The sequence below is a fragment of the Brachionichthys hirsutus genome, chromosome 9 (assembly GCF_040956055.1).
Source record: "Brachionichthys hirsutus isolate HB-005 chromosome 9, CSIRO-AGI_Bhir_v1, whole genome shotgun sequence".
NCBI lineage: Eukaryota > Metazoa > Chordata > Actinopteri > Lophiiformes > Brachionichthyidae > Brachionichthys > Brachionichthys hirsutus.
This window is the reverse complement of record NC_090905.1, coordinates 9023622-9037988: the sequence shown is the minus strand read 5'-3', so window position 1 is coordinate 9037988 and position 14367 is coordinate 9023622. Positions and strand designations below refer to the sequence as shown.

The following is a 14367-nucleotide window of genomic DNA, read 5'->3' as shown; positions in this document are numbered from 1 at the left end:
CACAGAGAGATAGGCCACCCATCACTAACCACGATCCTCACTAAATCCCCATCAACGCAGTGGTTAATCACTCTAACCCCACTCTGCTCCACACTCCTCTCCGCTGTCTGCCACACACAAAGAGACATCAAAATTCATAGCCTAGCTGGAGAAGGGATTTGACTGATTTATCACAGCCGAGCACCCTCTTAAAAACAATAGCCTCGCAGAGTCAAGAGGAAAGAGCACCAAGGAGTCGGAAGCAACACAACTGCCTAAATTGATTACTGTTGTGCAGAAAGGAAAAATCAGTACGGCGATTCAATAATAATATTGCAAGAAAATAAGGTATGAAGATTCCAAAATGATAACATTTTAAACCTCCATTTTATCCACTAAACATTTGATGCTATTTCTGTTATAAAGGGGCTACTTTGGTCTGAGCTTGGAGACCTTCCTGTGTGGTGTGCCATTGATCTGAATGTGTTTTCCCACTTTGTGTTCATGGACATTAGATCAGTAATTTGAGCTCTTCATTTCGGAGTGTTTGCTTTTCCGGACTGAGCCGGACCTTTGCAGAGCAATCACTGTCCAGAATTGATCTGTTCTTCATTCCGTCTGTGCCATTCATTGCATGTCTGTATCAACCCTGCAACCCTCTGTTTAACTACCTTGAGTACGAAGAACATTATGTAGTCTGACTCATTGCACTGTTCCACTGTGAATTTAGTCCATGTCGCTCACACATTACGCTAGCCAAGCTTAGGTGAACAGGTGTGTGGAAGGGCTATGGGGTCACTATCTAGCTCCGGTTGGACCTAGTAATTTAGCTGGACTGAGGGATTTGCTCCTCCCTGCTAAGACAGGCTATACAAAAGATCTGACTTGAAAGCGGAGCGGGAACAGAGGGGTAAGGACAGTTTGACTAAGATGAAGGAGTTCAGTTTTCCCAAAATGCCCACTTTGATTAGTCTTTACACTTTCTCTAATTGAGCATGCATGTGTGTGAGTCTTCACTAGCGGGTAGGTTTTGCATCTATGCATGTGTGGGGACGTCCGTTTTCAGTGTTTTATATCAAGGTTTTTTTTTTTTTTTTTAACATTATAAAGCTCTCCCGCCCCTCACACCCATTCCTCTCTCAAGACTGAATTTGCTTGTCTTCTCAGCATGAGTGTTTAATCTTTTCAGACCGTTGAATCAGCCCAATGAATGAGTCTCCAGCTCCTTCTCACTAGGAGCCCTGGAGATTATTCTAAAGCACTAATCGTTGAGCAAACACAGCAGTGCTCTCCCATTCCCATTCTACATAGGCCACAGTATAGCACAACTTCTTCTTTCACTTCCCCTCACGTTTTACGCCCTGTGTAGATTTTTTGCTTTTTGGCTTGTGTAGCCGAGATTACTGCTCCTGAGAAACAGACCTTTTGACTCCTCCCTCACAGCCGTGGTGAAAAATGCATTAAGCGGAGACCAGGAGAGTTTTTCTTATTTGTTCTTTTATAGCAAGAGAAGTGACATGTAATTTAAAGAGCATTATTTCCTACATTGTCCCCTGGAACCTTTTATGTTTGTGGGTGTGTTTGTTTTTTAATTAGATTGTCAGTATGGAGAATCTGCCAGGCTTATATGATGGTGTCAATATCTTTGGATTTGGAGCTTCGTCAATATTGTCTGGGCCTGCCGTGACTAACCTGAACAGGCTGCTGGCATTTGGTGTAAAATAAATAGAGTGATTTGTCTGTTTTGTTTTCGACATATCAGTGTCGCCTCCGAGAGAAGTTTTATTTACACCACTCTCCATTTGATTTTGAGTGGTATTTGCTTTTTCGCCAGTTGTTGCCTTGCTGTTGTCTGCTGAAGTCACGGCGTCTCAATACCCAACGGTCTCCTATGTCATATTATTCATGTAATATGTGAATATCTCTGCAGTTATAACATACCAGCATGATTTTTTTTATTGTTTTATACAGATTTACAGAATTTTTATGCTTGTGATAATCTTCAAAATCAAGCCCAGTTGTTTTTGATTCAACCTTTGATCCAGACTTGTTGTGTCTTTAATTTATCTCTAAGTTTCATTTCTGTAAACTTAAGATAAACTGTGCATGCCTTAAACAGGCAATACTACTGCTTTTTCACACTACCAATAGAACCAATAAATGAATCAAACATCACGTGCAATGGTTCTTCTACTTCAAGACTAATGTCCAGTAGGATCCAGGATATTTTGGCTCGTGTTTTCTTTCAGTAACTTCCTTTCTTTTCTGTTCCTCTCCCCAGAGAAAGCTGCTAGCCATCTACCTCCACAACGATGACAGTGTCCTCAGCAACGTCTTCTGCTCTCAGATGATGTGTGCCGACTCCATTGTGTCCTACCTGAGCCAGAACTTTATTACTTGGGCCTGGGATGTCACTAAAGAAACTAACAAAGCCAGGTACCGGATTCTAATCATTTTCTAGGGGACTAGGGGTATTCTGTTCACTTTTCTCAATTTGTCTGATTTCGGTAATTAATAAAGTCATGGTTACTGCATTCTGTTGAATAGCAATGAAACTTTATTTTTGTTTAATTTCTCATTATGAAGCAGATATTGTGTTATTCTTTCTTGTTGTCAATCACATTGATTGACTGAGATATAACATTTACTTCTGTCTGTCTGATTCATGTTTTCATCTTGATGGCCATTTTTCAGTGAGCGCATGAAAAATAGGATATATAATACATGACCTTTAATTTTATTTTCAATTACAATGGCAACTTTTCATTCAAAATTTCATTTGAAAACTGTTATTTACGTTTTCAAAGCTTATTTTAGAATCAGGGTTGTACATAAGTGATCAGCAAGATTTTATCAAGCCTAGTTCATCAAAGCAAAAGTAAATGTATAAACGATTGAATTATTTTTGCAGTAGTATTATTTCAAGTTATACTGTTCTTTGAATTCAATGTAATAAATTTGTATAAATTATTTGTTGCGCAGGGAAAGACCTGCTTTTGTAGAACACAAATTGTTCCAAATGTGCCAAGCACGTTGTGTCGGAAGCAAGGAAAAACTCCCTTTTAACAGGCAGCAACCTTGAGCAGAACCCAAGACTAGTGGGTGGCCATCTGCCTTGACCAGTTGGGTGGAGAAAGACAGACAGAGATATCTCAGAATAAAGCTGCAGCAGTCTACAAAATCAGGTGGAATAATGGCACAGAATGATAACACGGGAAAAATAAAAACTAAATTGCTCCTTAAATACTGAAGTGTTTACTGGCCCTCTGAGGTTTTTGCCAGCCTTTGTCAGAATCGAACTGTTTTGTGTGGCAGTTTACCAACTGTAAAGTTACGCAGAGTCCTGACTGCATGCTTAATCCTTATGTTTTATTTATGTGTGACTTAACTGTCTGGAGGAATGGACTGTTTGCATAGGGAGCTGTATCTAATAAAGAGAATATTGAATGCGTTTCAGGAGGAGAGCAGCTTGATTGTGTGCAGGGGGCTGTGCAAACTTCTAGAATAGCCTCTTAAAGAAGCTGTACCATCCTGCTATACTAACAATGTTCTCATGCCTCCGTCTAAATGGAACCTATAGGTTTACCACTGTCCATCTGTTCAAATGTACTTGATATTCTATTTACTTGATTTTACATTTTAGGCACTATAAACTTCAACAGTTTTTATGTCATTCTGTTATGATAGGGGTTATGGTTTACTCACATTAGCACAAACATATGTAGGTGTTAAATTAAAATATATCCATTTCTAAAAAATGTAAATGATGGTGAACATTGTTTTATCATTTCTACATCTATAATAAGAATGTTTTAGAAAATGTTCTAATTGAAGTGTGAGCAAACCTTAATTCTAGGGATCAGCATTTTCACATTTATTTGTCTATGTGTTGACCAGTCTTTAATGGTTGCCATCGAACTTGCACTCCATTGCTCCCACTCTGTATCTCTGTTTTCTCATTCTCTCCTCTGCTTCATTTGCTTTTTGAAGCTTGTAGGTTGCATGCTAACAAAAGGCGTTGTATTTGGAAGGTGAGGCCCCTGATTGGGCAATCTTGACTAAGCTGTCTGAACGGGGGGTCAGTGGGAGACGAAGGACTGCCTTAGAGTCCAAACATCTCTATCTTTCTATTTATTTTGGCAAAAGGTTGGTCTGTTAGTTGCACAGATCCTGCTACAACATGTATGTGGTGCTGGGTAAAATGTTTTTTTTTCCGAAATGTATTTAATATATAAACACTGTAATAGAAGTTCAGATCCTTTGCAGATTTTTCTGTTGACCTACTATATATTTATTGGGTTTTCTCATTACCGTTTTGCCCAGGACAAGCCTCATTTCCCTCCTTCTTCCCTTAATCTTTCTGCTACATATTTTCCTTCTCTTCTTGTCTCCCTCCTGACCCTTCCATCTTTCATTATTTCCCTTCTCTTTACCCCAGTACTTCCACATTCTCTCTCACCGAGAGTCTCCAGAGTTAAGCCTGCCCTCTGGTAGAAGCCATTTAAAAAAGACTCGCACCCTGACCTCACCCCTCCATTATTTCTTTTAAGAAAATTCCCTCCTTCCCTCATTCCTCTTTCCATTCTCTCCCATTGGCCTCCTTTGCTGTTTGCCCCAGCTGAGCCTTTTTATTGCACATTAAAAAGCAGGCAACATCTGGAGCTTTTCATCACACACACAGCGAGTCACAGCTTTGCTGCTAACGCATGCATGCACATGTGCACCCTCAGTCGGTGAGATCCAGAGTGACTGCTGATTGGCATCAATCACCCAGGCTGTTAGAAAGGTATCCTCATTCTGTGCGTGTGTGCGTGTGATGAACCTGCTGATATTGGAATGTGCCTGTTGCTTTGCTCTGGATTCTCCCAGGCCTCACAGTTAAGTCATTATTTATGCACTACTGCTGATTGGATTCCAGTATAATTGTGACTCATGGGAAATACCTCTGATATATTGTACAGCTGTCGTCATTGCACATAACATATAGAAACTTTTAAGCAATTCTTAACAGTAAGAACACTTTTTTAGTTCATGCCATTCAGCCTCAGATCAATATCATGCTAACTTATCTGTACACAATTCGCAGACGTAAACTCACTTACTTGCTAATTTTCTTTGTAGCGATTTGGTCCTCCAGCATTACACAAAAATCGGACACCTCGCCATTTGTATGTTATTGTTACTGACCTTTGAGTTTAATTTGCTGTCTTTAGAGCGCTGACGAACCCACATGCACTCTTGACTTCTCCTTTTGGCCTCCTCTTGCGTGAAAGTATATGTGGTGTAGTGTGAGAGAAAAATGTCCATCAAATCAAAACATGTCTGTCTGCTCTAAAACAAAGGGCGTATGACACAGTGAGCTATCAGAGCATCCTGTTCCCATACTTATCCCCGAACAGGTGGCTGGCATAAATGTGTCCCCCCCCCCCCCCCCCCCGTGCTACTGTTCAGACCTGACTCATCAGCTGCCTGGTGGAGCAAATGTCAAGTCAAATTAGTCTACTTGTGCAACAGTTTGACATGATGAAATGCAATGCGACAGTCCAGGGAAACATTAACTATTTTAGATGTCTGAGTACGCAGTGAAAGATGGAGATGAGATGGGTGACAAATTAGAAGCTGTCAGTCACTTTAACCATCTGAGCAAACATTAGCTGCAAGTTCAATGCAGGTGTTTCCACTAAATGTAGTTACCCCTGAAGGATTTCAAAGGCCATGGGTCTGGTACAGACTACTGTAGGCTACATTCTTTACCATGTTATGTTATGGGTGGGTGAGACTGTGCTGAACTGTTCACCTCGGTTCCAGTAGTTGCTTGTTTCTGCCCTCAGTGTTGTGTCCTTACTTGCGCTAAAGGTGGATTCAAGAGTGATTGATAAACTGGTCTCAGCAGTTCTGTTTTAGTTTGATGAACTGGAGACATGGTAAGTTACGCTTGTCTCCAGACAAAGCAGTTTTCATATTGTGGCGATGAGTTTACTGTGGATGGCTGACTTCCTTACGTTAGCGATAGAAACCAAAGCAGGTTGGTTTGTGTTAGACGGGAGATTTAAGATTGGGTTACTCTTCAAGTTAGTGTCCTTTGTTCCCTGGACTTTCATTACAGGTTAGAGTTTCCCTGTGGTCTTTTGTCATGGTCCGCCTAGGTCGAGGTCTGAATGAGGACAAATGTCAGGACAAAATGATCAGTGGGATTTAGGGTCCCAGACTTCATTGCAGGTCACTTAAAGTTCAACATTTAAAAAAGTTAACTTTGAGTTAGATTACGACAATATCTTTTGCAATCTTACGTTTTAATTCAAGATGGCTTTCTCATTTTTTCTGTCTGTAATCCACACTTTTTGGTACATCTGTGAATATTCCTAAGAGAGTACCTGACTGAGTTCAAACACTCGGTTTCATAGTTTGAGAGCTTTGCATGTAGCTGCCTTTGCTTTGGCCTCGTGTTTTAAAGAGTTGCACCGCCTCTCAGATGGCATATTCCATCTATCTACTCCCTCTGACCTGCTGCCTCTCCAACCATTCCATTACTTCTCTATTTTACCAGCCAGTTATTAAAGTAGATCTTATTAAAAGGCAGGCAAAAAAAAGCTAATCTATATTTGCATTCAGTCTATAGCAATTCATTAATATTATGACATTTACAGGAGCTTGGCAGGGCCCTGGCTGCCTGCTACCCTTTTCCCTCTTTCAAATGTTAATTTAAAAAGTTCTGTCTTTGTAATGGAATAAGAAATCCTCCCCTGCCCTATCAATTCAGGATGTCTGGTGGTGAATACTAATTCATCTACGGTTCCAATTGAGACAGCATGTCACTCTGATGGAATAAGAAAAAGCAGAATTGGTTTTAAAGTCCTTAATGCCATGAGTTGTGTGTCGCTCACTGCAGTTGGAAAAGCTGGTAGATGTGCCTGCTTTTCCACATCTCGTGTGTGTACTTTTATACACACATTTCTGATTGAATCTGATTTATGGTATTTTTTATGATTCCCGGCTCTAAAATATATTTCAAGTTGCAAGAAAAATGATCAGGTAAATTGAATAGAATTGTGTGTTTTTTTTATTGGATGATTTCTTTGTCTTCCAGTCTACTCACCATGTGTACGAGGCATTTTGGAAGTGTGGTCACACAAACTATACGGACGTACAAGACAGACCAGTTCCCCCTGCTCCTCATAGTAATGGGCAAACGCACATCCAATGAAGTTCTAAATGTAATTCAAGGTAATTCTGTCTTATTCAGTAGTATGTTTACCTGTAGCATCGACTGTACTGAATGCAAAAACACATAACAAATGCACTCTCTACCGGTATATTGTGTTTTTTTAATTTTGTTTTTCAGGTAATACAACAGTGGATGAGCTGATGATGAGGATAATGGGAGCAATGGAGATCTTTACAGCACAACAACAAGAGGACATCAAAGATGAAGTAAGTATACACACGTTTGAAAGTATGCATTCATTAGCCTGACCTGGAAACCAGGACTGTATTATAAATATAAAACTACATTTTGCGTGTAGCCACTGTGTCCTGAAATGTTTAGAAATCAAAGTTTCATTAAAATGTGGAAAAAATTCACGTGGCCGCTTATTGATATGTTTACTCTGTGACATCACACAAAGACAACGGAGGAGTCGCTGTGTTTCTGCCCAGACGGGTTTTTAGAAGGTTCAGTGTTGGAATAATACATTTCTTTCTTTTTCACTTTAATTCCAGTAAGTTATTGTCAAAGGTTTATGAATTAGCAAGGGCATAAAATATACACCCTTCACTGTGAGGTTGCTTTACATATGGAAACCCTCATATCATTTAATGTGCCTGTTCTTCCTACAAAACATGGAGTTGTGTGTCGTCGTCTGACTTGTTCTCACACTTAGCCTCCAACATTGTTCTTCCTCTCAGTTGACTACAGTATCCTTGGATGACAGATGTCACAACCTGTTAGGAACTGATTATTACGCAGTCAGTCAGCCAGACAGCCTTGCTAACAATGTTAATGGGAGCAGTCATGACATTTACAGTTAAGAGGACTGTGGATTAATAATGAATTGTGTTGCACTCACACACCCTGGAGGGTTGGACCTTTTCAGGCGGGACACTGAGTTCTGAGTGGCATGTTTTCCTTTTGCCTTGTTATTATTGCTACAATCCTTCATTGAGGATTTGTCATTGTTGACACATCAATTATTCAATGAAGACAAGAAGATACTGCAGAATATCCACACGCCATCGTGGGCCGTCTTTATGAGCGGTCATATCATGTGCATTCTGTATGGAGAGCATCCAAAACTAAACAACCTGATCAAACACCAGGCGGTCATGAAACATCCACGGTAAAGACCAGAGCTGAGATTAAATCTTAGACCTCTTTGCTTCGATGGAACATCCAGAGTGCTGCTAGAAAACAACAAATAAAAAAATGAGGCGCAGTAGCCGATAAAGCTCAATAGCTCAGAGCCAAAACTGCTTTTTCTAGCCTGTTGCTTCAGTTATTAACACCCTATGTGCAACAGTCTTAATTTCTGACTTCTGTTTTTTCAGTACATTTCTAGCCAACCTGATCAGAAGGCAAGATATAAATGTGTAGAAGCTTTTATCTTTTAACAGTCCTCATCATACCTCTTGATCGCATTCAAAGCAGACGATCCATTTGAAAATACATGATGGCAGTACAGAATGAGAATCAAACACTAGCCACTGTGCGGCTTGTTTGCGTGACTTGGGGCCAGTCCATTGAAGGGAGCCACGTTTGATGCTTTTGTCCCTCTCTACCAGTCGTGCACTGTTTCCTCTCAATATTCATCTATTATGTGAGCCAGAAGCACAAATGTATCTTTTGCATGTTGTGATTGAATGCAACAATACACGCTGTTCATTTGTTTAGCCACCTCTAAATGCACAGTAGCCCTCTGATTATTACAATGAGCCTATTTTGCCATATCTGCGCTGGCTCTCAGTGTGGGCCTTCAAATAGAAAGCTAATGGCTGAGCTATTAACACAATGGCCACTCATAGTTAGCTCCAGTCTATATAAAAACACTTTGTAGCCACAGCAGGTAGAAAAAGAAGGCCGTCTGCCCCCTTCCCTCTGTACAAACAGGAAGAGAGAGCCCGAGTGAATGAAAGAGAAAGGGATGGTGAAACTGAGATGTGGAAACATAAAAGAGGCTCAGAGTCTGGTCAATGACAGCCGAGTCACATTGAATTCCCCACTGGTGATACTCTTTCATACCTGCTGTTTGTACATAACCACATTTGACATGCTGCATTTTGTCTTACTGGCTTCTTTCTGGTTCCCACACCCGGCACCTCAGCTTAGATGTTTTTGTCCTAGTGTGTCCTTTATTGTGTTGTTAGTTCATGGCCCCACTCTCATTCTTCCTCCCTCCACCCAGGACGAGCGTGAAGCCAGAGAGACGGTGAAGAGAGAACAGGATGAGGCCTACCGCCTGTCTTTAGAGGCTGACCGTAAAAAGGTAGTTTCAAAATGGTGTGAATTGTGCTTTTGAATCCATGCGGACGAGCTGTGGTCTTCCAGACATGACATTTGGCAAAATAATAACAATGATACGAAAATTTGATCGCTCATCTTATTTTTCGATATGATTTTGACTAATTAGTTTTACAATTCATTTTTAAATACACTGCACAAGTACAAATTCTGTGTTACTGAGCACAACAAAGACATATTTATGATGTTCAGTGATCTCAGAAACAATTTTCTGTTTATTATATGAGTTACTTGACAAGCATTTAGTAGCTTTCTTGATGGTTAATGCTTTAATTAATAATAAATAAATAAATAGATATCCAGATTTTCAAATATGTGAATTCTCCACTTTTATCAGATTTTGTCACACGTTTGGAGCGTATCTTAGATTTAAAGATTAGAAAGTTTAACATTTACTGGCCTCTCTAATGAAATAACAGCAGCAGTGGTTCGAAGGCGTTGCACAGCATTTGATGGTTGGATTTTTACTTTGCTGTTGCTTTTCTCTCTTTTTCAGAGAGAAGCCCAAGAGAGAGAAGAAGCTGAGCAGGTCCGCCTAGAACAGATGAGGAAGGAGCAGGAGGAGGAGAAGGAGGTGAGAGGAACCAAAATACATCATTACTCACATTATGCAAATTAGCTAAATTAATATTCCATCGCCATCAGTACAGAGCTGAGCAATGATATGTTTTGCCAACACATGGTGATTGTGCCATTGTGCTGCCATCTTTTTTTTTTTTTTAGCTGTTGTGCTCTCACTTTACAATAATGAGTCAATTAGATTGTGGTTTCTGTGATATCTGCCAGCGAAGATCAAAATATCCCAATTACAGCAACCACCCCTATAACTGTCACCTTACATACGCACAGACATGGTTCTGTTTAACTGCTTTGCATTGATACAGCACACAGCCTCATATTGAAGCACAGGAGAACAATGGATGAGGGCAATTCATGCACACAGGCGGGTGCACAAACGCATACACAACCTGAGTAAACACGCATATTCACTTGAAAACAATTATTGTATGTGAAGCGAGAGCAAGCTCACAAACACACATTCACCGACTGCCTTGCAGGTAAGACAATAACCGTCTGTGAGGATGGCACCGATGTTGTAGTGTCGCAGTGTAGTCCTCGCTGGCTGTTGACTCAACAGCTGAGAGCCCGGGGGCACAGAGAGGTATTGGGTGACCCGCCTCATGCAGGTGATTTGTCACTTAAGTTAAACAGACATCGACAAAAGAGTCCCCAGCTTGGTCTTAATTATATCACTGTAGTCTAATAGCCGAGCTGCGTGTGCACGCGAGTGTATTTTAATCAAAAGCTGCAATGGCCCCCTGTTTCCTATACTTATATCAGTTTTCCCTGCTTGGTTTCCATAGTGTCCGAGCTAACAGATGAATGCTGTTCCTGTGCTACAGCCTAGATATTCATTGATGTGAGGCGACAGCTGCTAGACCTCCGCAATCACAACTTGAATTTTTTTTAGAAGCACAAAACTTTAGAAATGGGGGGCATTTCGTTCGAACATTTTACCACAGATAAACGGCAAACAGGTTGAAAAGTAAAATACATTTAATAAATAATTGTTTTACTGGCTCTGCTGTCAGGTAGTCCTTCTGTTTCTTTGTTTTTGGTTTAAAAAAAAACTAAAATTCTAATCTAAATCAAAGATAAACATAAACCAGGAACATAAGGAGGAAACTATTAACGGTTGTTCTGTCAGTTCGTAGCAGCATGGACCAGAGAGGAGATGATGCTGATGGGAAGTTTTTCCCTCTTATTTTGTGACATGAAAGTAAGAGGCAATGAATTGAGAAGTTGCAACGTGCATATCTTCCATGTTCCCTGTGCCAGCTGACATTACTATTTACCTCCTTGGGGGGGGGGTCATACAACACAGTTGTGTGACTGTCAGGTGCGCACCCATCCTCTGTTTGCTTTTTGTGGTTAGCCGAGCAGAGCTGGAGAGGCAGAAGGATGGAAGATAGGTGCATGCGATTATTTGTGAGGCTCCACCAGGCGTGTGTCCTGTGGTTTCTTCAGGGACGCTGCCACTCACTTGCGTGGGTGTTTATATGCTCACACAAACTCATGTAGTGCTCGTGTGTGTGCGTAGCTTTGTCCCTGGGGGCCACTTAAACACAGTCAGCATCAGTTCTTTTACCTGAGGGAGCTGATGGTGGAGAGGCACGCGTGCTACCCTGCTAATGAGCTACTGTTGTACACTCTTATGAAATATAATTGCATTATGGTGTGTAAATAAAGCTGGGTCGTGTTGTCACAGCATATGCTCCCTGGCTGGCCAAACAGGAACAACAAGTCTAGGGAGGATGAAGTGAGGGGACATAAGAGGAAGGCTCAAGGGAGCAGCTGCAACACGGTTTTGGGAGTGCAGTAGAGGTGATTAGCCTCGCAGTGACAGGCGATTGTCAAAGATTGTCTTTGTCCAGAAAGTATTGGCAAATTTACTGTCTACTAAATTCTCAAAGCTTTAAAGTATTTGCGATACGCAGGCGCAGCCTCTGACTTTCTAACTGAGCAACAGCAACAAACCGTGAAGCACCATAAGAACATTTGTCTGTTTTTAACTCTAAGCCCTCTGAGCTACAGCATTAGGGGAACTTTAGGGAACAGGGTGAGACACAGGACAACTAATTTAATGAAATGCTCAGGACAAGGATACCTTTTAATTAATGTTTTAATCCCGTTTGTCATTTTATTGTTGAAGCTGTGGTTTAATTTACTTTAAACGGAGTGGGCTGGATTTTATTTTGTTGTTATCCTGTGGGATTTTTGTAGGTTTCCTTATTTCTAATATGTTGTTTAATCTGGAGAATATTTTTCATGAATTTTATAGCATGGGATGACCCCAGAATAAATCTGATATTAAATCCAACACTAACTTTATTGTCTGTCACAATACTGTATCTTACTCATACTGACTCTGCTGCCAACCGTAAAATGAATCTTTGTTTAGACTTTTTCATGCTAATAAGCTAACAAGAAAACACAGCTGCATCCCACCTGTATGCTAACATATCTGCCCTCGTCTAACACAACTACACACGCGATTTGAAAACGCACTGCTCAGTATTTTGTCTGAAGTATTTTGTCGGGCTAGGTTTTGTCGTTCTCAACACACCAGGATTCCGTTTTGCTGGATTGATTTTGGCGCGTTTTCTTGAATCTGAGTACAGTACATGTAAAGTTTTTGGAGAAATAGCCACAATGCTTTGATTCAACTAATCCCAAATTGCTTCTTCTTTGTTCTGACCTCATCGGGGCTCATTGATTAGTTATGGTCAGCTCTGATGAAGGTCGGGTTCCCATCATACAGGATGACATCGGAAGGTTTTCACAGTCCACAAGGAGGATAATTACTGCTGATAGTGACACACTAATTATTGATTATGTAAAATAGTGTAAACTCCTGTTGTAGCAATTATTTTAATAATTTAATAATAATAATTTGCCAGTGAACACAGCAGTGCATTTCTAAATCCCACTTGTGTATATATCGTAAAGCTGGTCATGCTGAACATTAGTTTATTTGTTTTTCATATCTAATCTTCTGGAGGTGGTTTAATATGCACAAGATACCTTAGTGAGGAGAAATGGTTCAGCCTGATCCAAAAGGGAATCATGTTTATAATTTTACTTCGGAGTGCAACAAACAAAGAAAAACTTGCGTGTACTTTTTGATATTATTGAATAGCAGTATTTTCCTCATAATTAGAGGTTGTCTGTGGTTTTCTGTGCCCTCTACTGAATGCTAGATTTTCTTCACCCCGTCTCGCAGGCAATCCGCTTGTCACTGGAACAGACCCTACCGCCGCAGCCTGACGAAGACGCACCTGAGCAGATCAGCAAACTGCGGATCCGCACACCGAGTGGCGAGTTTGTGGAAAGGCGTTTCCTGGGAAGCTGCAAGCTTCAGGTCCTCTTCGACTTCGTGGCCTCCAAGGGGTACCCCTCTGAAGAGTTCAAGCTCCTCACTACCTTCCCTCGTAGAAATGTGAGTCTGATGCCTTTTTTATATATATATCTGGCTTTCTTATATATGACAAATGTAGTTGCTTTAATAGTCCAACTCTTCATTTTTTGCTGTCATTTCATAACAGTTATCTGCCCCTTCAAAACTAGTGCTAAATTAGCCTCTGCTGGAGAAGAGCAGCAGCAGGTTATGAAGGGTTCTCGGCCTCGGCTCACATCTCTTCTGCTCAGATCCACAGCTGTAATTGGCTTTTCCGGGCTGAACCTCAGGTCATGGCTGCCACATCGACAATAGTTAAAACAATCGGAAGGATTGGTGATTTATTTTTGTCTTTTTATCTTTATTGCCTCTCTCTGCACTGCTTTTGTCTACCCGTACTTGTGAACGGAGAAAGTTAAGCCAACCGTATATCCATCCACCTGTGCACACGTATTATTCAGAGAATATTAATGAGTATCAGTCTGTTGTGAATACAGTGCACCATGGCAGCGTTAGGATACAGTTGTCAGCACTAACAGTGGTATTCTCTATGGCTCCTCTGCTGATACCCGGCAGCTTTCAGTCGGTTACAAGCAGTCATTAGAGGGCCTGGCCGCCGCGATCTGTGGCAGCAAGCTAATGAGCACTGTTTTAACTACCGGTTTAATTAGCCGTGCTGCTGGAAACAAAAATGGGATTTCCATTAATCATGAGTGGAGTGCATATGGAGGGGTGGGTGGGTGTTTGTTGGTTGTATAGAGGTGGGTGTATGTGCGTGTGTGTAGGCTTGCCCAGGCACTGTGCCATCGTAGTCTGCAGAGACCACTGGGGCACAAACACCTCTCAAACTAACACACACAGTAACACGTAGCTCGCCCTCTTCATTTCATCACAATCACACACTTCAACACATGCA

General features: G+C 41.0%; 1 protein-coding gene across 1 annotated transcript in view; it reads left to right on the top strand.

Annotated features, from left to right (window-relative positions):
- The window catches only part of faf1 (Fas (TNFRSF6) associated factor 1), a 48298-nt gene that overhangs the window by 25781 nt on the left and 8150 nt on the right, over nt 1-14367 (top strand). The window contains exons 13-18 of the mRNA XM_068743265.1: nt 2261-2415; nt 7067-7203; nt 7322-7410; nt 9378-9458; nt 9990-10067; nt 13278-13493. Of these exons, the coding sequence (XP_068599366.1) occupies nt 2261-2415; nt 7067-7203; nt 7322-7410; nt 9378-9458; nt 9990-10067; nt 13278-13493 (756 nt within the window). The remainder of the gene's footprint in view (nt 1-2260; nt 2416-7066; nt 7204-7321; nt 7411-9377; nt 9459-9989; nt 10068-13277; nt 13494-14367) is intronic.